General features: G+C 47.9%; 1 protein-coding gene and 1 pseudogene across 2 annotated transcripts in view; one reads left to right on the top strand and one right to left on the bottom strand.

Moving 5' to 3' along the window:
• The first annotated feature begins 263 nt into the window (after positions 1-263).
• LOC116104515 lies at positions 264-1,506 on the top strand (annotated as a pseudogene).
• A 43-nt stretch (positions 1,507-1,549) lies between these two features.
• Crmp1 (collapsin response mediator protein 1) overlaps positions 1,550-22,024 on the bottom strand; it is a 50,314-nt gene continuing 29,839 nt past the window's right edge. For both annotated transcript variants that reach the window (XM_031341906.1, XM_031341907.1), the window contains exons 4-14: positions 20,325-20,489; positions 17,179-17,240; positions 15,284-15,364; positions 14,623-14,691; positions 13,759-13,879; positions 12,938-13,094; positions 10,545-10,686; positions 9,384-9,554; positions 7,079-7,258; positions 4,673-4,838; positions 1,550-2,570 (exon numbers count right to left, since the gene is read on the bottom strand). In XM_031341906.1, the coding sequence (XP_031197766.1) occupies positions 2,479-2,570; positions 4,673-4,838; positions 7,079-7,258; positions 9,384-9,554; positions 10,545-10,686; positions 12,938-13,094; positions 13,759-13,879; positions 14,623-14,691; positions 15,284-15,364; positions 17,179-17,240; positions 20,325-20,489 (1,406 nt within the window). In that variant the 3' untranslated portion in view covers positions 1,550-2,478. The remainder of the gene's footprint in view (positions 2,571-4,672; positions 4,839-7,078; positions 7,259-9,383; positions 9,555-10,544; positions 10,687-12,937; positions 13,095-13,758; positions 13,880-14,622; positions 14,692-15,283; positions 15,365-17,178; positions 17,241-20,324; positions 20,490-22,024) is intronic.

Below are 22,024 nucleotides of genomic sequence, written 5' to 3'. Positions count from 1 at the left end.
TCCAATCTTATGGGGGGGGCTTCCCTCAACTAAGATTCCTCCTCTCAAAACACATCACTACTCAACTGCCATCCTTCCTTTCTCATGTGTACCCAGGATAGCGAGTTAATATTAGTCTCACAATAGAAAACAGCTCATCTTCAAAAGTCCACAGGCCTTAACATCCATCTTAAAGGTTTAGTCTCTTTAAAACATCCAAAGTCACCCTTCCCTTCTCCTCTCCTCTGCCATCATGTATTCTACACCTGATTCGGCTTCTCAACATGTCTTCTCAAAAGACTTTCAGAGTTAAGTGATGCTTGGGCAAGAAACAAAAGCAAAATCATCCTATTCCTCAGTGGCTTCAAATGGAAACTGGTAATAAAATCGCGTACAGCTCTAAAAGAAGACTCTGGAGGAAAACCAAGCTGGGTCTGCATGGATCCACAATAGTGAGATTGAGGGTTTATACTAAGTGTGGTCATCGGTCGGCCCTACCAGATGGAGTTCAACATTTTTTTAAGATTTATTTATTTTACTTATATAAGTATCCTGTAGCTGTCTTCAGATGCACCAGAAGAAATCACTTGGTTCCATTATAGATGGTTGTGAGCCATCAAGTGGTTACTGGGAATTGAACTCAGGACCCCTGGAAGAGCAGTCAGTGCTCTTAACCACCGAGCCATCTCTCCAACCCGAAGTTTGACATTTTTAACAGGGAGACTAAGGAGAGGGATACCTAGAAGCCTGTGTCCAGCACCTGCCCACATGACTTCACTCCAGGATCATGATAGGAGACTACAGCTCTTCAAGAGTCAGAGGGTTGCCACACAATGGGGATTCTTGATTTCTAAGAAGCTGGTACACAACCGCAAACACGGAAGAGTAGTGGGAACAAGACCTCCCTCCCAATGTGGGGCTTGTGACCCTTGCAAGCTGACTTCTATGCAGCCAGGCACCTGCTGGGCCCCAAGCTGTCCAAAAGACCTTGAGTCCTGCCTAACAGGGATTTTCTAAAGGCTGCTTATCACATCACATCCCAAGTAGGCACTCACAGAAAAGAATGCTTTTCTTTCATAGGGAACAGCTACTTTAAGTAAAGCTCTCTCCCCTGAAGCCAAGTTCATCTGGCCCCATGGCCTTTCCTACAGGGTCTCTATGGAACTGTAGAGAAAAATTACCACTCACTTTGCAAGGGTTCCCTTCGCTTGGGGACCGTCTTGTTCATTAACCCCAGGCTTACTTGGTTGGAGAGCAGCATGGCTCCTTACAGAAATGTACAGCATTCTCTCAGCCTCTCTGCTCTAGAGAGCAACATAGAGAGTCACCGCTCAGTACCATCCTTAGTGATCCAGCTCCTAAGCAGACCCAGATGTGAGCTGTGTCTGTCAATCAGTGCAATTCAGCCCAGAAGCCTGCCTATTGATCCAGAGTCTTGACCCATTTCCCCAAGGCATGTATTAACTCTTCTCTCCCATCTCTCACTCCCAGTGTCCCCAGTACTTGGCCATCACAGAGTCAGGATGAGTACCAGGCATTTGATGCACCCAAATGAAAACACACACTCAGATCAACGGGCAATTTAATTTCTTTATTTTTTTCACAAGCTTTGAATTCAGAAATAAGAGCCACCAACAAGTCAGTTATTAAGTAAAAATGGAAGTGAATACAAAGGAAAACTGTACAAAACTTTAAAAATCTGACTGCCCTGCTTGACCTCCTCAGAGGGACAGAGACTCAGGCAGCCTGGGCAGAGCCATTACCGCACCATCCTCAAGGCCTGAATGGGGTGTCAGCACACCCCTTTCTGGGTGTGAGCCTGGCTGGGCCCAAAGCCCAAGGCTGGCTGGAAGAACACACAGACCAGAAAGACACTATGGCCAGTTAAGGTGCTACAGGGACTGGGTTGTTGACACAGGACGTGGGTGGTGGAGCTCCATGACCTTCCCTGCCACTCTGCATATTCACAGGTCTCAGTCAGGGTGGGGATGGGGACCACATCTTTCTAGTGAAGACTCATGGAAGCCTTCATTTTTAAGAGTTTGGAAATCTCCCCTGGGGGCTAAGGTCTTGGCATCGGGTCTATGTCAGTCCTCAATGATGTCCATCAGCCTCGCTCAGACTTGCATACGTAACTTACTAACATGCATCCTATCCTAGAACAGCTACAGGGCGCAAAGGAACCATCACTCAGAGGGTCGTGGAGGAGTGGAGGGAACAGTACAGGACGATGCTAAACCTGGGGGGGTCACTAGGAAGGGAAAATGGAGACACCATGCTCTGAGGTGGAGTCGGTGTGAACACACACTGTGGGCAAGGAACTTCCAGGCAAACACACCACACTAGTACCACTTCTTCCTAAACAGAGAAGGAAAGAGCATCACTCAATCTCCCCTCCATCAGTACCAACTAAAACTGTGGGCTTCAAAAACACGGACAGGAAAAGGAATGGACATTTTCCCATAATCCTTCACTCTTGCATATCTGGCTCATCTGAGGTCAACCGAGGCTGGTGATGTTGGAGCGGCCACCAGGGGGCGCCACAATGCGGTGGCCTGTACGCCTTGGATTGTTGTCATCTATCTGGGCACCTGAAAAAGACAGAAGGCGTTCAACGGTGTGTGGGATAAGACCTGTTCACATCACCTTAGCATGCTGATACTGAGACTGCCCATCACTCCAATCCACCTTCAAGACCCTGTCCAGGTTCACTCTGGGAAGGGTCCCTGACCTATAGATCTGCCTGACCTCTCCTGAGTACCTGCCAGTCCTGAGGCCCCTCTCCTACATCTGACTCCAGCACAGTTTGGCCTTGAGAGAGGAAAGCACTTAGTGAGCTCCTACTGTGTGCAGACAGACATGGTGCACTGGTGTGTGCCAAGAACACACAAATTGATGGTAGATAAGTGTTTTACCCTTAATCCAAAACTAAGGGTGCTGAGGCCCAGGCTGAATACCCTGAGGGCACAGACGCTAGGTTGGGAAGGCAGGACTCATGCCTATACTGGCTTTCCCCTGAAGCCCACCCTCCTTTGCACAGTGTCCCTTGCTCCAGTGGCACTTGATAGATGTGCACCTGCACACTACACAAGTCTGTGCCTGCACGTGGACTGGCTGACTTCCCTTCTGACCCTGACTTTACAGGGCCTGTCTAGGTGGGCCCCCAAGAGCCTGGAACAGAGTGCAGCTCTGGTTCTCCCAGGTGTCCCACTGTCAGCTGTCTGTCTGTCTGTCTTCCTGGCCACTCAGAACTCAGCCTGCACTTCATTCATTTCCCCTCATGTGCCTTGTTTGCCAGGTAACTGACCACACCGTGAAGATGCCTGCCAGACTAACACACTGCACCTCTATGTCAGAGCAGTGCTCTGCCTTGGAAGTAGACGAGGGTGAACTTTATAGCAATGCAGGGGAGTCAGCTATGCGGTTGGCAGCAGGAGTCACATTTGGTAAATGTCCACAAAGCCCTGAGGGCAGCACCGTGAGCTTCAGAGGGGAGGGAGGGCCCAGGTGGAGGGCAGACAGAATGCCCTAACACAGACTTGTTATTGCACGGCTATCTTTGATCTAAAGATTATTCTATCCACGCCTAAGGCTAGATCCACGGTATTTAGTTGTCTGGTGGACCTAGAGAGTTGCCAGTCTGCAAGCTCCTCCCAACACAGAGGGCAGCCCTCTGTGCACACTAGACAAGATTCTAGGGTTGTGCTTGGAGTCCTTTTGTGCAATAACATTGGCTACCTTTAACTCCAGAACTGCACTCAGGTAACTATTCCAAGAAAGCATCATGAAAAGTGAGGTATCTTGGGGTCCCCTGACCCAGTACCCACTGTACTCTCTGTGCAGAGTACTTCTCATCCTACAATTAAAACTAAAAGTACATCTTCTCTAGGCTCCTGCCACCCTCCCTGTTGCTAGCCCATACTTTTTCTGGTATGACCCACTGACCTACTTTAGCCCACTGCCTGTTTTTACAGAGCTCGTGAGCTCACGTTCACGTTTTAAATGGTTCATGTTATTAAAGCCACTGAATACAACAACCTAGACTTTAAGCTGTAGAATTCAGCAAGTTCTTCAGCTCATCTGAAGCTGCCCAACTTTGCATCATAGATCATCAAATCCCTAGGACCCTACACTGGCTCTAACTAACTGGAATTTCTATGACAGTACAGTGCTCCCAGTGTGTGCCTGCCCTCATGTGGCCATCTGGTGGAGTTGCAGGTATATGCCTTCAATCTGGGACCTTATTCCTAAACATTCCTGAGCCCTGAATCCTAAGACTTAATTTTGTGAAACTTCAAACAATACCAGGAACACACCACCACCATGTGGAGTGACATAAAGTCTGTATTGTGCTTCCTAAGCCAGGAGCAGGGGTGTGTGGTTGAGCGCCAGGCACAGAGCATGTACCCAGGAAATGACCGGGCTCCTGCCTCATACCCACCCCTGGGCTCCACACATAGCTTCCCGGTATGAGAGTGGTAATGTCCTCTCTCCCACCTCCAGAATGTCTGAGGCCAGGGCTAACTGGTGTCAAGGTCAAGAATCAACATGCTGCACTGTACCACAGAAATACCTGCCCACTCTGTGCCTCGGGGGCACAGCAGAGGAGTGTACCCATGCCTTTTGGCCTTCTCCACCTATGCCCAAAGCCATGTGCCCCCTTTCCACAGGAACCTGGCTTTCATGAGACTACCTGATAAGCTGAAGTTGGACTGGTGGAGGTTCCTGATGGGTGGGGGCTGGTGTTTAGAAGGCGAGGATTTGGCAGAAGGAGCAGGAGCTGCGTGTTTCGGTGTAGCTGGCACCTCGTACACTGGGCCGTCGTACATGCCCCTGGAAACACTATGCAAGCCGAAAACCTAAGCAGGAATAGAGAAGAGTCAGATGATCACTGTGTCTGTGCTTCCTCTGTCCTGTCAACAAAGGGGCCTGAGCCCATGTGGCTGCACACCACACATACGCTCACATAAGCCACACTCATACAAACATAGACATGTGCCCACACAGCACATCAAAGTATACATTCACACACACACACACACACACACACACACACACACACACGCCAGTCTCATCTTTACAGAGTGCATACGGAGATGAAGAACTGGGGGCAGGAGACTGGTTAGAGGGAAAGAGGGTGAGGCAGAGAGGGCAGAGGAATCAAGGTGCTTGAGGACTTCCCAGTGGTGGCCACAAGAGGGCAGGCTGCCACCATTCAGAAGCAGAGAGGCTGTCAGCCATGTACTGAAGAAGCCCAACAGCCCAGGACTGAGACAGGGACCCATGGAGATCCTCTACAGCTCAGAGAGCCCCGAAAATAGCCAAAGGGGATGACACTGGCTCCAGGCCTCAGAGAACAGCATATACCCAGGGAACTGTCCAAGGCCTTAAAGGGACTAGCGGTGTCAAGTGTTCTGACCCTGTTCCAGGCTCCTCCTTCTCCTCCAAAGCTGGCAGGCTCGGCTTTGTCCCAAGTCCCTGCTCCTTGACTACCAAGGCCTCCAGTGACTTGTGCCCCTGTCACCCTGCTTCTCATGCCTCCCTTCAGTCACCATCCTTCCCTTGGCTCAGGGTGGCCAAAGGAAGGTTCAGTGCCCCACTCCCAGTCTGGCTCCTGTCCACTGCATTAGGGTAGGGAACCCCAGGTACAGTAACATGACTCTCTGATGCAAGCTGATGACTTAGCATCAGGCCAGGTACTTTCTCAGTGACAGTTAACTGTTTACCATAGGACTCAGCTGCAGACCAGGTCTACAGCCCAGCAAAGGCTATGAGGAGTGGGCATCCCAACCATTCTGGTACCTGAGACCCCTGGCCCACAGTGCCTAGGATGTGTGTCTATCTGGTACTGCTTCTTGTGGCAGAGGCAGAGGGAGAGCTGACTAATGGGGGCAACTCTGTGGGGTCTGAGGTTTGGAGAAGGTGTCTGAGTTTGCTGTCTAAACAAGAAGTAGTGCTACCATTGATAAAATACAAAAGCAGAAACATACATGAGCATGCATCCACTCAAGTACAAATTTACAAATTCATGTATGCACACCAAATATGTAAGACACACACATACATATATATACATATGGATAGATATAGATATAGATATGCAGTCATGTACTGTATACATATATGCATGCATAGCACACTTGATAGGCACATACTCGCACATATGCATGCACTGTATAACATATACAATGGATAAATGGATATATACATACATGTGTACACAGTGCAAGGTGGGCACACACATATGCATACATGTATAATATACATAATAAACATGTATAAAATATATATAATGTAAAATGGATAAATAAACACATACAAATATGTATGCACAGCACACATGGGCACACACATATGAATACATGTATAATACAAGCAACAGAGAAATGTTTACACATGCATATGTGCACAGTACACACAATGGGTATGTGCACGTGTGCATGTGTATGCAATACATGGAATGGTACACCTTTGTAGTACACAAAGAGGACACACATATACACATGCATAAGGAATAGAGGCACACAGACAATGTACTCAGCTGGCCATTCCAGCACAGCATCACTTAGATCATGTAGATAATGAGTTCATATGGGACAGGAGTGTCACAGACAGGGGGGACAGCCACAGTAAGGAGTCCAGAGTTCCTTCCTCTGAGTCAGAGACAAGGACAGGGCTTTCTGGGGCCTTCCAAGGCCATGGCTCAAGATCTTGGAAAAGAAGTAGATACGTTCTGGCAGGAGGGGAGAGGGAGAGAGCTAGGCAGGTCAGCCGGAGCTAGCCCTCAGATTGTGGGTTGTGTATTCTCACTATGGTGGATGAGTAACTGGATAAGTCTTTCGAGGCCCTGAGCATCAAGTTCTAATCTGGAAACTAAAGCTCATGACCCCCCAGTGGGCTATGTAAGGAACCTCCAAGATGTGCAAGCAGAACTCCAAGCAGCTCACACAGGTACACAGGACACAGCCTGCAAAGCCCTGCAACCTTCCTGGCCTTGTCTGGTCTCAGATGAACAAACGGAGACACACAGCCACACTCATCAACCCCCCACAGGACAGAGCCCGGTTCCCAGAGAAAGGGTCCTCATGCAGGAGCTCACCTTGCTCCGGATCCTGACACGCTGGTAGAGATGCTCTGGGAATGGCTTCCGAGGGATGAAGCGGCCCATGCCCTTGCTCACGTTGATGTTTCCATCTTCAAAGACAATCTTACCCTGGCTGATGACCACCAGGGGGGAGCCGTGGCACTCCATGCCCTCGAAGATGTTATACTCCACAGTCTGCAAGAGCAAAAAGCCCAGAGTTACTTCTGGACCACACCCAGGGTTTACCCTGCATCAGCATGGCACACATATAATGCTCTGTTGTAAGTATTTTCCAATGACTTTTTCTTCTCTGTGCGATAATCTACCATGTACAACAAACAGCACATGCTGGGAATGAATGTTAACACTTAATCCAGGGCATCTTGAATGGGAGCAAGGCTCCTCTGTAGACAAGCACCACGTTCTTCCTGATTGTAACTTAACATGTCTGTGACATTGTCACCTTTTTGTGAGGGAGAACTTCCTAACTAAAGTACATGGGCTTCCCTAAATCACTTGCGGTACATAGACAAATCACGCCCCAAGGAATGAGCCCAGTCTGCACTACCGGGTAGAAGTTGAGGAACGTTGCACAGAACACAGGACAAGATCATACTGTTGCTGTCTCGTCTACTGAAAAGACAGCAGGGTCTCTGAGGTGGCTCAGTGGGCAGTGTGCTTGCTGTTAAGCCAGATGACCTGAGTTCAACTGTTGAGACAAATGTGGTGGATGGAAAGATCTTGTTCCCTCAATATGTCCCTAACATGCTCATCTTCTCAAAAAACAAAGAGAGGGGGAGGAGGAAAGGGAGACGGAGAGGGAGGGGGAGGAGAGGAAGGGGGAGGGGGAGGGGAGAGGGAGCAGAAGATTTGGATCATAGTTAGTGCCTGCTGTTCTTGCAGAGGACCAGACTTCGGTTGCCAACACCCACGCCAGGCAGCTCACCGCCCTGTAACTCCAGTTCCAGAGGATCCAACTCCCTCTTGAGGCTCTACTACATTTGTGTCTCCACAGTTAAACACACACATACATGCAATCAAAAAACGACAACAGAACATCTAAAAGACTGCATTTGGCTTGCTACTCTTGAAGAGGAAATTCAACCCTAGTAGCCAACTGCCACTATCCAAAGGCTTTTCACCTCTTCTTAATTGTGTTTACTTTGTATCCATTATTTTAAAACTGGGTCATGTGTGGTTGAAAGCGATCAAGTGGTCTGAAGTGTATCTAGTGGAGATGCTCTCTACCTCTGACTGAGTGGAGTGCCTTAAAGAACTCTCCACCACCACCCCCTCTCTCTCACACACACACATGCTGACTGTGCATCTTATGAGACCTTACTCTCTTCCTCATGCCAGAGATCCTCAGCATGATTTGAGGCTGAGAGCTCTTTACAGTTCGTGAGCCCATTGAGCCGAGTTTCATCATGCACTTGGACTACCACTGATCTACATACACTTCCCAATACCTAACAAGTGGGATATGTCTATGTTTTTGCTAAAACACACTGTGTATGCAGTCTGTATGTGTGATCCTGTGATCTCCATCACCAAAAGAGGTGACACTAGGTTCCAGCTCTGGCAACAGCATCTCCCTGATGCTGTGACAGTATCACAGGTGCACACATTATACTCTGTAGTCTGTCTCCGCACTTGTCTCTCTCTATGCTGTGACCTGCAGCTGTTAGTGAGAGCAGGTCTCTCCCCCTAGGCAATACACACACTTGCACAACCTTTACTATGTACCTGCCTTGGTATTTATTAGTCTCACAGTCAAAGGACCTACCCTCCCTTCAGCGAGGGGCAAATTCCTGCCCCTAGTACTTGCCCTGAACTTTGTATCTCTTGCCATGCTGTTTTCTTGGCTCTACACATTATTTTTTTTTCTTTTACTGTTTTCTGTAGCCAGGTCACAAACAGAACAATCATCCCCCTACAGTTTCCAAATTTTACTCCATGATTTCTATCCAAAACAGTCATTTTTTAAAATCTATGCTGGGAACTGGAGCGATGGCTGAGGGGTACAAGCACTGACCGCTCTTTTGGAGGACACAGTGGCCAGGAATAGATGTACCTTTCCTGTGTGCATGACCAGAGAAAGTGGCAGAGGCTAGGGAGCATGCTCACAAAACCATAGCAGCTTCCTGGCTGAGCCTACCAAAGCAGTTCTCTGGAGTCTCTGCAGCGTGAGCTTGCTGGTGCAGCTTTGAAGCAGATCTGGAAAACCCCGAGCCATTTTTTTAGCCAGATACTTCTGAAATGATGCAACAGAACCATCACCCACTCAAACTAGGAGTGCCATGGGTGGGCTGGAACTTACTGATTTATGGCTTTTGGCTGTTATGGTCTTCATCTTATCTGGGTCCCAGATGACTACGTCAGCATCGGAGCCCACAGCAATCCGACCTTTCCTTGGGTACAGGTTGAAGATCTTGGCTGCGTTGGTGCTGGTGACGGCTACAAACTGGTTCTCATCCATCTTGCCAGTAGCCTGAAATCAAGACTCATGCATTGAGGAGAACAGATAGGCACAGACCGCTGGGTCTTCATAGATGGACAACCTTGAGAAGTGATTTGAACAGAGCAGGGGGATTGAAGGAGCTGCAGAGGGCTGCTGACGCCTGTACAAGAGCCACTGGTCCAGGAGATGGTTCGGTTAGTAAAGTGTTCATGGCATAAGCATGAGGATCTGAGTCCACTCTCCAGAACTGATGTAAAAAGCCAGGCACAGCATCACAGACCTGTAATCTTAGCACTGGGGAGGGGAAGGCAGGAGGCTCTCTGGGGCTCAGTGGGCAGCCAGCCCAACACCTACTTGGTAAGCTCGAGGCGCGAGAGGGGCCCTGTCTCAAAAAATAAGACAGGGAAGGCCTGGAAAGACACCTCAGCCGGCAGTGAGGAACACTGGTTGTGGACTGGGATTTGATTTCCAGCACCCACATGTGGCTGACAACAGTTCATAATTTCAATTCCAGGCTCTCCAGGGCTGCCTTCTTGCCTTCAAGGGTACTCATGTGATACACAGACATACATACAGTCAAAACACAAAATATAATAATTAAAAATAAATAAGCAAATAAGGCAGAGACTGGCAAGATGGCTCAACAAAACGCCTACCACAGAAAACTGACTGCCACAGGCTATCTTCTAAATTCCAAACAATGCGCTATGGCACATGAGCATCCACCAGCATAAACACATGCACACGTGAAGATAGACACAAGCAATTTTTAGAGCTATTTCTGATGAGCTAAATAAAACTTATTTCCCTCCACCATCTACTTTTTCTCCTTCATTCAGGACGATGACATCAGGAAGTGAGGGCTCTACAGCCTGGGGCTCATTTCCCATGAGTCCTTAGTTCCCATCTCTACTTTCTGGTAAGAAAGGAAGATTTCAGAGCCTTGAGCCCATACCTCTGGCTTGGATGGTCCAGGCAGGGTACTTCTAGAATCTTCCAGGAGAAAAAGGATGGACTTACCACTGCCTTGTCCCAGACAACGGTCATCCGCTCTTCTATGCCATTGACGCCCTCAGGGATCAGAGTGAAGTTGTCCTTGCCCACAGCCTTCTGAGCAGTACTGTAGGGACAGTGGCCACTACCTGTGACCTGCAAGTCTCCACTGGCAAGGGCAGAAAGGAGGCAGAGTTACACTCATTGTAAGCAGCAGACCCTGGCATGGGCCACCCAGCACAGGACTGGAACTTTAAACACCATTGGCTCTATGTTAGTTCTGAAGGAGGCACTGGGCATTGGGGATTTTACCTCAGTATTTTTTTTTCTAGTGTTCAAAAGTGAACCCAGGGTCTAATACATGCAAGGCAAGTAAACTGCTCAGCCCTATCTCAGTAACGATAATACAGTCAGTCATCCAGCATCAGTCTGTCAACTCAAAGACTGCCAGCATGTCATCAGGAGCCTCCCATCTGCAACCCAAGCCTCACATCTCCTGAAGTCACAAGAGAGTCACACACACACACACACACACACACACACACACACACACACACACGCTGACATGTACCTCTTGGAGTGAGGTTGCTGGCCTATGGCAGCTGGGACCTCTATACTGGGCTCATAGAACAAATATTACATGTGAATAATAGTTGAGTGACATAGATTTCTGGGTTTGTCATGTTGTTCCTTGAGAGTTTGGAAGCAAGGATCCCTGGGTGCATCCAGAGCCTGATTCTAGAGGGCCAGTGTCAGTGATGAGAAGGTTGTGACTTGGCGGGTACAAACATAGGCTGACACTGTCCTCTACTCTATAGTATTAGGATGCATAGGCCATTTGGATGTGAGGCACATACATGCCTATCAGCTGTCCTGTTCAGAAATGTTTAGCAAACCTACACCAAACATGTGTTCTGTGCCTGGAATAATGTGAGGCCATACATAGTGACCGTCAGCAGATAAGGGCATAGTGGATGTAGGAACAGGGCCACAGCAGGTTGGGACAGGAGACAGGGGTGCTGCAGATGAGCTGAGCTGCCACTTTAAATCTGGTGACCAGACAATACCTCTCTGAAAGGGAACCTTCCAGCAAAGGTATGGATGCAGTAAATAAGCCAACTGAGAGACATGTGAGAGAGTGTTAGACAAAGTGTGGGTTACAAAGGCTCTGAAAATTTGCTTCTTTCTCAGGGGGAGAGGCCTGAGACTGTTTAAACTGAGCAGAGAGAGCCGAGGGAAGAAGCGAGGTGAGGTCAGCCTGGAGAGAGGATCAGGTGGAAGTCTAGTTAAGGGGGGGGGGGGGTCCAGCTCATGTGGGAGAAGAAATCGTAGGGCAGGGGGTGGAGGTTGTCCGCTCTTGGTCTCATTGACATTTAAAGTGCGTAAGTACCATGGACAGCGCATAGGGGCCATGGCATTTTGGAAATGGAGACATCTGTGGAGGCAAGAGGCACCAGCACACTGAGCCAGAGTGGCTGTGACCAAGGGTGCAAGACATCATCTGTTTCTTTGGATTGAGGTCATCCTCCTGCCATGGAACATTGGCCGTGACTGTGAGCCAGCACATCCCAGGAAGATGTGGACTCTTGTAGTTTGAGAAAGCATTTGACATTCACAAGTTACAGGCTTCGTTCGGTGCTGACTCAGTAACTGAGTTCACCAGCAAATAGTGTCTGCATCATGTGGGAACAGAGACGTCCACACAGTGCATATGCCAGAGTCCCCTTGTTTGTACACATAGTTCCTTAAACTGGGAGTCCTGACTTATCCCTAAGTGCATCCCCGACTCATCTCCTCCACAGAGCTCCAGCCATCTACCCTTGCCATGGCGGCCTGTCCTCCTCTGCTCACTGTGTGGCCACACAGAGCCCTCTTCTCTCACGCTGACCGATGGGAGGGATTGATGCAGCTGCCCTTCTACTGTGTGAAAAGTACTGTACTCCACCAGCAATGGTGCTGCTCACTAAGCAGCCTTCCATCCACACTGAGGCACAACCAGCCCCATACAAGCAGGCATCTGACTCTGTGCATGTGGCCAATGAGCAAGCTGAGGAAGGCAGGGAAACATTGCATATGTTCTGATGCCCAAGATGACAGGATCGGTGGTAAAGGCAAGATTTGAATCCCAGTCTCTCGTCCCCAGTCCGAGAGGTTCTCAACCACACCAAACTGCTTAGAACACAGCAAGTGCACAAACAATACTCAATTCCTGGGAGGAGGTGGTCACTAAATGAGAACTATCACTAGGCGCAACACACCCTTAGGTCCGGGAAGAATTGCTATAAACAACATGAAATATTGTCTTCTGAGTGCAGACCCCAAGCCTCCCTTCTCTAGTGTGTCTAACTAGCCTGTGGCTTCCAGCTACTGCCTCTCTGCCCACAACCCCAGCCCTGTGTCCCCATCCCCATGGCTCTCACCAGGCCAGCAAGGAGGTCAAGTAGTCAGGAGTGGTGGGGTCTGGGCTCAGGGGAGGGGAGGTCACAAATGCAGCTGCCTTGGCCCAGTTCTTGCTCCAGTAGTGGGTACCATCAGTTCCCAGGCTGGCGGCTATGGGCTCACCGAAGACAAGAGGGCCTTGAAAGGGCAAACATCAGGAGTGTGGTTATAGCCAGTACTGTCCATGCTGACCCACACAAAAGGAGGGTCTGCGACAGAGGAGACTGACCAGAAGCCAATAGCCCAGCATCTCCCTCGGGGCCAGCACCACACAGTACCCTTTACTATGAGAGACCAATTCTTTAGCAAGTTATGGCAGCCGACCTGGCCAGCACTCCTTCATATCCAGCTTCTGATGTGCCCATACTATTGACTCTGGGACAATGCCTTCCTTCTTCCCAACCTGCAACTGACTCTCTTCCCTTGGGTCAGGTTGTAACTCCAAGCTCCCCAAGTGAGTACTGGACGGAGCCCAGGGAATGGCCCAAATAAGTGGAGATGGGATCTAGGAGGACCTGCTGGCCATTCTCGACTAATCACCAGCTTTGAGAGCCTAGAGAGACTCTAAAGTCAGCGAAGAGCCACGTGGTCTCATCTGGCCAATGGAAGTGGAAACAGAACAGTATAAAGGAAGAAGCTAAGGCTAAGAGCTTGTCAGGGAGTTGCAGAGGTCTCTGACACTAGCAATCTAAAACCAACTACAGTATACCATAGGCCACTGGCTGCCAGCTCTGGCAGACCTCTGCCCTAGAGTAACCTGGACAGCCATCTTTCGCCCCTCAGGAGGACAAGCACCACCTGCCTTTCTTCCTGGCCAGTGCGATGATGTCCGCCGCACTCTTGCTCATGACCTTGGTGATGTACACAGGGCAATTGATCCGGCCTGCAATGGCAATAGCCCGGAACACAGCCTCGGCCTCCAGCTGGAAACACAGCAAATACAAAGGTCACAGGAAGAAGGAGGCAACCATAAACTTCCCATTTATAAAAGGAGAGCAAAACAGATGAAAAATGAGAAAAGTTAAAGTGATTCTGGTGGAAGAGCTGGAGCTACTCTGCTTGTTTGGAAATACACTAAACACTGTGTCAGAAGACTCTCCAAGAGGACACTGCATCTGAAGGCACACAAAACAGTCATGGCAAATGACTGGCTCCGTGACACTGGGGCATGCCCGTGGCTGCTGTAACCCCTTGAGCATGACTCATTTTGTCTCAGTCCCCTCTAGACCAGCCATGCTCTCAGTACCAGCAAGCCAAAGCACCTCCTTTAACTTCTATTTTGAGCTTTTAATTTACAATCTGAGAAGGCTTAGTCGTGGCCTTAATAGAGGTATGGTTTGACGGGGGCTTTTCAGTCTATTTTCCTGTCACCAATATACCAAGTCTTCATTAAAGATTCTCCCCAAATTAGGACATGGGGTATGTGCAGAGCCCAGGTGTGATGCTCCTGGACCCTGGAAAAAGCTGGGTCTTTTCTGACTTCTCTGATTGACTTGTATCCTCCCGGGACTTGGGAAGGAGCAGGGAGAAGGAAGCAGAGTGGGGTGGAGAGGACAGAGTAGAGGGAAGGGGGAGGAGCCAGGTACAGCTGAGCTGTTGTGTCCCAGCTGAAGGGCTCTGGGATGAGCACTTAGCAGTTACAGATAGCAGAGTGGGGAGTCCTTACCTCCTCAGGTCTACTCAGAGCATGACCCTCGGGACCCGTGATGCCCATCTCCAGGATCCGTTTTTGTTCCTAGGAGACAAGGACCAATGTGACAGACAGGCATTGTTGGACTAGCTGTAAGACACTCTAATAAAGACAGACAGACAGACAGATGTGTGTGTGGTTTACTATATATATTATGTGTATATAATATATGTGTTATGTGATGTGTGACATATGATATGTAATATGTAATTCATTCTATCTGTTCTGTTCCTCTAGAGAACCCTGACTAATATAAGAGCCTGGGAAGATGGCTCAGTTGGTAAAGTGCTGACTATGTAAGAATAGAGTGAGTAAAATCCTCAGAATCCATATTTAAAAAAAGAAGCTGGGTGCACATGGCACCGAGGGGCACCACCTCTCTCTACTTGCAAGGGCAGTTTTGTTCAAAACCTCACAATGCAGAGGAGAAAACAGATCCAAGAAACCAAATGCCTTGCCAGTAGACACACTGCCCACAAGGGAACATCTCTTATCTGTACATGTGATATGGCATCCAGTGCTCAACGCCACCCTTGCTCACCCACTCATCTCACTAATGGAGGATGCACCCCTCTTTTATAGACTACTTTGTAACAGGTCCCCTTTATGGTAGGAGAGAGAACCTTGTACCACTCACCTGAGCTATCAAGTCTCCATTTTCTGCGTGGACTAAGACCACAGCTCCCAGACCCTTAAGGAAGGTGAAGGCTTCGTACAGCTAAAGAGGAGAGATGGGGCTGGTGAGAAATCAAGCTGTAGGACTCCATGCATCGAAAAGGCCGTTCCTCTGCTCATTCCTGCAGCCTTTGCTGACCCCATGGGCCGCCATCTTCCAGATCAAGAGGTAGGAGGTTGGGTGGGACCAAACTAATCAAAGGCAAATAACGTCACTATAACACAGTGGTTGTCAACCTTCCTAATGCTGCAACCCTTTAATACAGTGTGTCATGTTGTGGTGATTTGAACATACTTGGCCCAGGCAATGTTTCTCTTAGGAGATGTGGCCTTGTTGGAGTGGGTGCGGCCTTGTTGAAGGAAGTGTGCCTCTGTGAGGGTGGGCAGTGAGACACTCCACCTAACCACGTGGGAGCCAGTCTTTTCCTAGCAGCCTTCAGATAAAGATGTAGAACTCTCAGCTCCTCCTGCACCATGCCTGCCTGCAAGCTGCTATACTGCCACCCTGATGGTAACAAACTGTACTTCTGAACCTGTAAGCCAGCACCAATTAAATGCTGTCCTTGTAAGAATTGCCTTGGTCATGGAGTCTGTTCACAGCGGTAAAACCCTAAGACAACCCCCAACCATAAAATTATTTCATTGCTACTTCCTACCTGTAATTTTGCTACTGTTATGAATCGCAATATAAATATCTGACATGCTGGATATCTGATATTTGACTCCCAAAGGGATCATGACCTATAGGTTGAGAAGTACTGCTATAACCCCAGCCATCTTTGTCTTCCTTCTAAGTACAAGACTGCTATTCCCAGAACGCATGCTTGCAAATGTAAGGGGGGGGGGTGTCTCCGAGGCAGGAAGCAGTTTAGAAGGCCCCAATTAGAGGCTCATTGCTGACATCCACACCAGGGGCCTCAGTGGGTCAATGTAAGAAAAAAAGCACCAATTATACTTCTACTCATATATTACACAGCACTGCTTCCATGAACTCCAACCAACTTGATGCTTCTAGAGTACCCCGTGTCTGCTTAAAAGGCTCAAGGCTTCCTAGCTAAGCTGTTGTCTAATCAGAGGTGCTTCTTTGGACTGGATCCCATGCAGAGGCCACTGTCAGCACAGTTCTGCAGTAATAGCCAAGGTGCAATTCCCAAGAGTCCTTGAATTTCACTTGTATGAAATCACTCAGCACACCAACAACGTCTGTAAGGATGGGGATGTTATGAGCCTCAAGCCCAGAGATGGTGGAAAAGATCTCCCCAGCTGGCCAGCAAGCAGTAAGTGTAGTAAGCTGGCACTGGCATCCACAGCTTCCTCTAGGAGAGAGAGGATCCATTGATGAAGGAAGGGTGGGTGTTAGCAGTAAGCCTGGCCCTGAAAACACACACTGGTGTCTTCCTCAGCTCCTTGTACCCCAGGCCAGAGATCTCACATTTTTTAAATGAGAAAACAGAGACTCTGACTTCCTCAGTGCCTTGCATTATTTGAGGAAGTCAGCTCACCTCTGAAAAATCAGTGGGATGGTCCCCAGCCTTCCCTGAGCCCCAAAGCCAACTGTCCAGCCTACAGGAAGGACATGTCCAGAAGATGACTTCTAAATGTCTACAAGGGGCTCCAAGCAGATGTTTGTTAATGAACTGCCCAGAGAATGCTAGAGAAGAGCTATGTGAGAGACACCCCACCTGGGACCCCAACTCCCATCTCTTCTAAGGAATGAGCAAAGGCAGAGGAGAGTGAATGGTTGCTCTGCACTTAGTGCTGGGAGTGACACCTGAGCCCAGGCTGAAAGGGTCTCCCCTGCTCCTGAAAGCTGGCTCTGGCCTGTAGAGATGAAGAGAAGCTTGCAGCAGAGCCTACCTGGCTGTCGGACATCTGGTACAGGTCCTTATACGCCATGTAGACTTGGAAGGAGTTGACACCTATTGCAAGATAAGATGGAGAAAAGCATATTTGAGTAGAGATGAAGGTCTTTCCAGTAAATCAAATGACCTGGTATATAGTAGCAACTATCAGGAGAGAATGATGCTATAGGATCCACAGTGTGGCACCAAACCCAGCATACGGGCGGCAGTCAGTGCCTGGAGCCTTCTGGGAAAGATCGAACTTGAGCTGGATCTGGGGGTAAAGGAAGGAGGGAGTGGGTAGAGGAGGAGGAGGCCAGGAACTGCAAAATAGAGAGGGATATGTATGGTAGGGATATCTTCCTTTCTACAAAGTGTCTTTCTCCAGACAAAGGGAGCATGTGTTTTCTGATCCCATTTTTTAATTGTAATACAAATACACAAAGTGAAGTTCAATGTTGTACTGGCTGGTTTTGTGTGTCAACTTGACACAGGCTGGAGTTATCACAGAGAAGGGAGCTTCAGTTGGGGAAGTGCCTCCATGAGGTCCAGCTGTGGGGCATTTTCTCAATTAGTGATCAAGGGGGTAGGGCCCCTTGTGGGTGGTGCCATCCCTGGGCCGGAAGTCTTGGGTTCTATAAGAGAGCAGGCTGAGCAAGCCAGGGGAAGCAAGCCAGTAAGGAACATCCCTCCATGACCTCTGCTTCAGCTCCTGCTTCCTGACCTGCTTGAGTTCCAGTCTTGACTTTCTCTGGTGATCAACAGCAATGTGGAAGTAAGCCAAATAAACCCTTTCCTCCCCAACTTGCTTCTTGGTCATGATGTTTGTGCAGGAATAGAAACCCTGACTAAGACAAATGTCATAACCAGTACAAACCACACTCTGGTGTGTAGCACAAAGGATGTATGATCAACTTCTGTGACTAGTGCATAACTCTTCCCCATAGGGAGTATCATGAAGCACATTCTGTGAGCCCTGGGGACAGAGGACACATGAGCATGGAAAAGACTGAAGAATCCTTTGGGGAGAAGGGTGCTGAAGACTCTAGGCAGAGCCTAGGCAGGGGTTTTAAAAGAAAGAAAGGGCAAGCCTTGGTCATGAGGAGCAGTTTGCGGGAGCATGGGACAGACTGGAGAGGGCTTGTCTCTCATTCTTCAGTTGCTTGAGGACAGAGGCCATGGCTCCTGGGTCATTTTGCCTTGTTCCTCTGGGACCCATGATGTATGACTCAGGTTTGTAGGTAGAGTGTGAAAACATTTGAAGAAGAATAAAAGAGCCTGAGAGAAAGTATTAAAGGGAATGAGACTTCCACTCAGCAACAGAAATGGGAAGCCAGAGGTGTCTGAGGAGTAGAAAACAAGCATTGAAAATATTTCTTCTTTTAAAATAATGGGAAAAATTAGAAATAAAAATTGTTTTCCAAGATTAGTATAAAAATACCATGGACTAATTAAGCATACTCAAATAAAAATATCACAATTAGTACATGCATGAAGGAAGCACAAATATGACACTTAAGAGACTGTATTCATGGCAGAGATGGGCCTTTCTGAAAATATAAAACTGGTATATAGTCACAGACACTGAAGCACTATCGTTGTCACCAGATCTCAGGGAAGACAGAGAGATCATGATGACAGGTTCTCTTGTGACGACTGTGCATACAGTAAGAGTCACAGTAGCCATGATGGGAGGACCATGCCTTCCTGCCAGCAGAGCATGCACAGACACAGGGAATCTGAACTGATGAGAGGAACGGGGACAATCAGGTAGTCGCACGGGGAAAGTCTGCCCAAAGTGTGAGTATAATTAGCAATTGAAAAACTGTGACAAAAGCTACAATGATACCCTGGCTTGAAATTAGCAAGGGCACCACAGATGCAGTGACACCCGATGGTGTAACACACGGGAGGCAGAGACTCTGATGTGGCCCTGCGGCTGCACGGATAGGAGCATCTTTCAGGAAATCAATTGGCCATAAGAGTCCCAGGAAAATGCTAAAGCCTTCACATTTTGTGATTTCATTTCTCAACATCTAAAGGAATCATAAAAATCCCAAACTAGAGCTTGCATATGAAGATACTCACCAGAACACAATTTATAATCAAACAACCAGAAAGACCTAAATGCCCACTTAAAACAAAAACAGTTGAACAAATTAGCCATTGCATTTCCTAAATGGCGCCATTAAAAAGTTACTGGTGGAGGGCAATGTCACTCATGAAACATTAAGTGAAGAGAAAGATTCCAAATTACAGCAACTGCACAATAATATAAGAGAAAAATCTCTGACATGGATAGGAAGTGAGGGCGATAACACTTAACTAATGTCACACTGAGGTCAGAAGCAGGACCAGAGGGGGAAATGTTTGCTTTTCTGATTTTTATGTATTAAGAATGATACTTTTAAAATGAGAAAGCATACCCTGTATTGTAAACATTAAAAATGTACCCAGCACCCCTTGAAGCCACCGCAGTACAGGAACTTCCTCTCTGGGAGGGACCTCTGGAAAGTCCCCTTTGGACTGACCACTCATGTCCCAAACTGTTCCATCCTGCTGCCAGTCCTTGTTTTCCTCCTGTCTTTCTGACCCATTTCTACTCAATACAATGAACAGTTAAAAATGTCTACAATGAGCATGGCCACCTGGTGTGAGTCTGAACAAAGGAGAACCAAGTGGGATACCGAGATGTCTACCCACAAAAGTTACTCACAGAGCCAGCCAGACAAATTAGAAAGCAATGCAAAGGCTGTGCTCCCACAAGGCCAGACTCAGCTTCAGGTATTTAGGAATAAAGCAGTTCTGACAGGCTAAGGGGAGAGAGCTCTGCTGGGCTGGGTCTTGAGGAAGAGCATTTGTCAGGCAGAAAAAGGACACTTCTATGGGGGAAATGGCTTGAGCAGAGGCCAGCAGCAAGACAGGTGACAAGTGATTGCAGCCACAGTGACAAGTGCCAAGAAAGTTAAGTTAGACCAGCAAAAGTCTCTATGAAGATAGGACTTATTCTGTGGGCTAGGAATGCTTCCTTGAGACTTCAAGGAGCACAGACTCCCTGAAATGGGAGCACACCCTTCCATCTACTAATAGAAGTGTGTAGATCTAAGCTGGGTTCACAGAAGAGGGTGAGGGATTTCATGCCCGTTCTGGGCTTTCACTGACCTTTGTCCTGCACCAGCACCTCCAGCTCCTCCCGAACGCCATCGTACCAGCTTGTGATGTCCACATGGAGGGAATAGTCACAGCAGGATTTGGTGTCTGCTGCTTCATGCCATTTCTCAAAAGAAGTCAACAAGCTGGACCCAGGTTCAGGAACAACATGGTCAACTGGGACAGAGAGACATGTGTCATGATGCTCAGAACCCAAGATGTTCCAACAGTGGCCACATTACCCCTACCACTACCCCATCAATATCACCATCATTGCCACAATCATCAACCAACACTATCACTATCATTCCCATCAGCATCACCATACAACCATCACCACCATCATCATCACCACCACCATCACTATCACCATTACCATAACCAATACCACAATCATAACCCATAACCATCATCATATTCCCACCATCATGCCCATGAATATCACCACTGTGGTAGTTTGAATGAAATGTCTTCCATAAATCTCTAGCATTTGGATACTTGTTCCCATTTGGTAGCTGTTTGGGGAATATTAAGAGGTGTGGTTTGTTGGAAGAAGAAAACTACTGGAAGTGGGATTTGAAGTTTAAACAAAATATCTTGCCATTTCCAACATGCTCTCTGCCTGCTATTCATAATCAAGACATGAGCTCTCAGCTGTTCCTCCCATCATGCCTTCATTATGCCATCAAGGACTTTGACCCTTTAGAATGATAGCTGCAATTAAGCACTTTCTTTTATAAGATGCCTTGGCCATAGAATTTTGTCATAGCAGTAAATAACCAAGGCAGAAACTGGTACTGGGTCATGGGACATTGTTGAGACAGAACTGACCTGTGGCTATTAGTTTAATGGGTCATCCTAGTAGAACTTGGGAGTCAGCGGTGCTGAGAGCTGTGTGGAGGCCCATCTAACAGAGGAACCAGGACTTTTGCAGCCATGAGGCTAGCAGTCATTCCTGTGATATTTGGCAAAGAATCTGCCTGTCATTTGATCTTGACCTAAGAATTCTCTTGAAGCTAAACTGAAAAGTAATAGATGAATTTCTCTGGTGGAGCAGATTTCAAGACACCCTTATATTGACTCTGTCATGTGGTTATTAGTAATCACTCTTGTTTAGCTCTATAATGAAGAAGAGTAAGAAGTGCAAAATGAAATACAAAATCCACAGTATGTGGAGAAGAAAGCAACAGGAAAGTTAATGTTGGAGCCAAGGCTTATACAGGAAGAGATAAGAAAATTTGGGGAAAGCCTGATACGTATTGGAATAATGGACAGATTCCCTCAGGGTTAGACCCCATCTAGCTACTTGTGAAGGAAAAGGGGCCTAATGGGTTTAAAAAGCAACAACAAATGAAAACTGTTGCAAATGTGAGCTTGGAGGGGCTGGGGGGCTGGGTGGCAGGTTTATCTCGCTAGCAGCTAATCTTAACTGTGGTCCATGTGGTTCTGGCTTTAAAGTCAATAAGGATACATGAATAAAGGGGTTATATAATCTTCCTCTGAGATTAAAAAAAGGCACTGAGGTCAGGTGTGTGCAATGCATGGTTCCTGAATGCCAGCTCTGAGAGGCCATCTTGTGAAGCTATGAAAGTAAAGCCTGAATTGAATTGAAGACCCCAAGATCTTGGGTATTAGACATGCCTGAGCCACTGGATATCTGCCAAAGAACCAGCCCAAGGTGGGGAGAGAGAGAGAGAGAGAGAGAGAGAGAG

This window comes from Mastomys coucha, unplaced genomic scaffold (assembly GCF_008632895.1).
Source record: "Mastomys coucha isolate ucsf_1 unplaced genomic scaffold, UCSF_Mcou_1 pScaffold22, whole genome shotgun sequence".
In the NCBI taxonomy this organism is placed as follows: Eukaryota; Metazoa; Chordata; class Mammalia; order Rodentia; family Muridae; genus Mastomys; species Mastomys coucha.
This window is presented reverse-complemented; position numbering and strand designations above follow the sequence as displayed.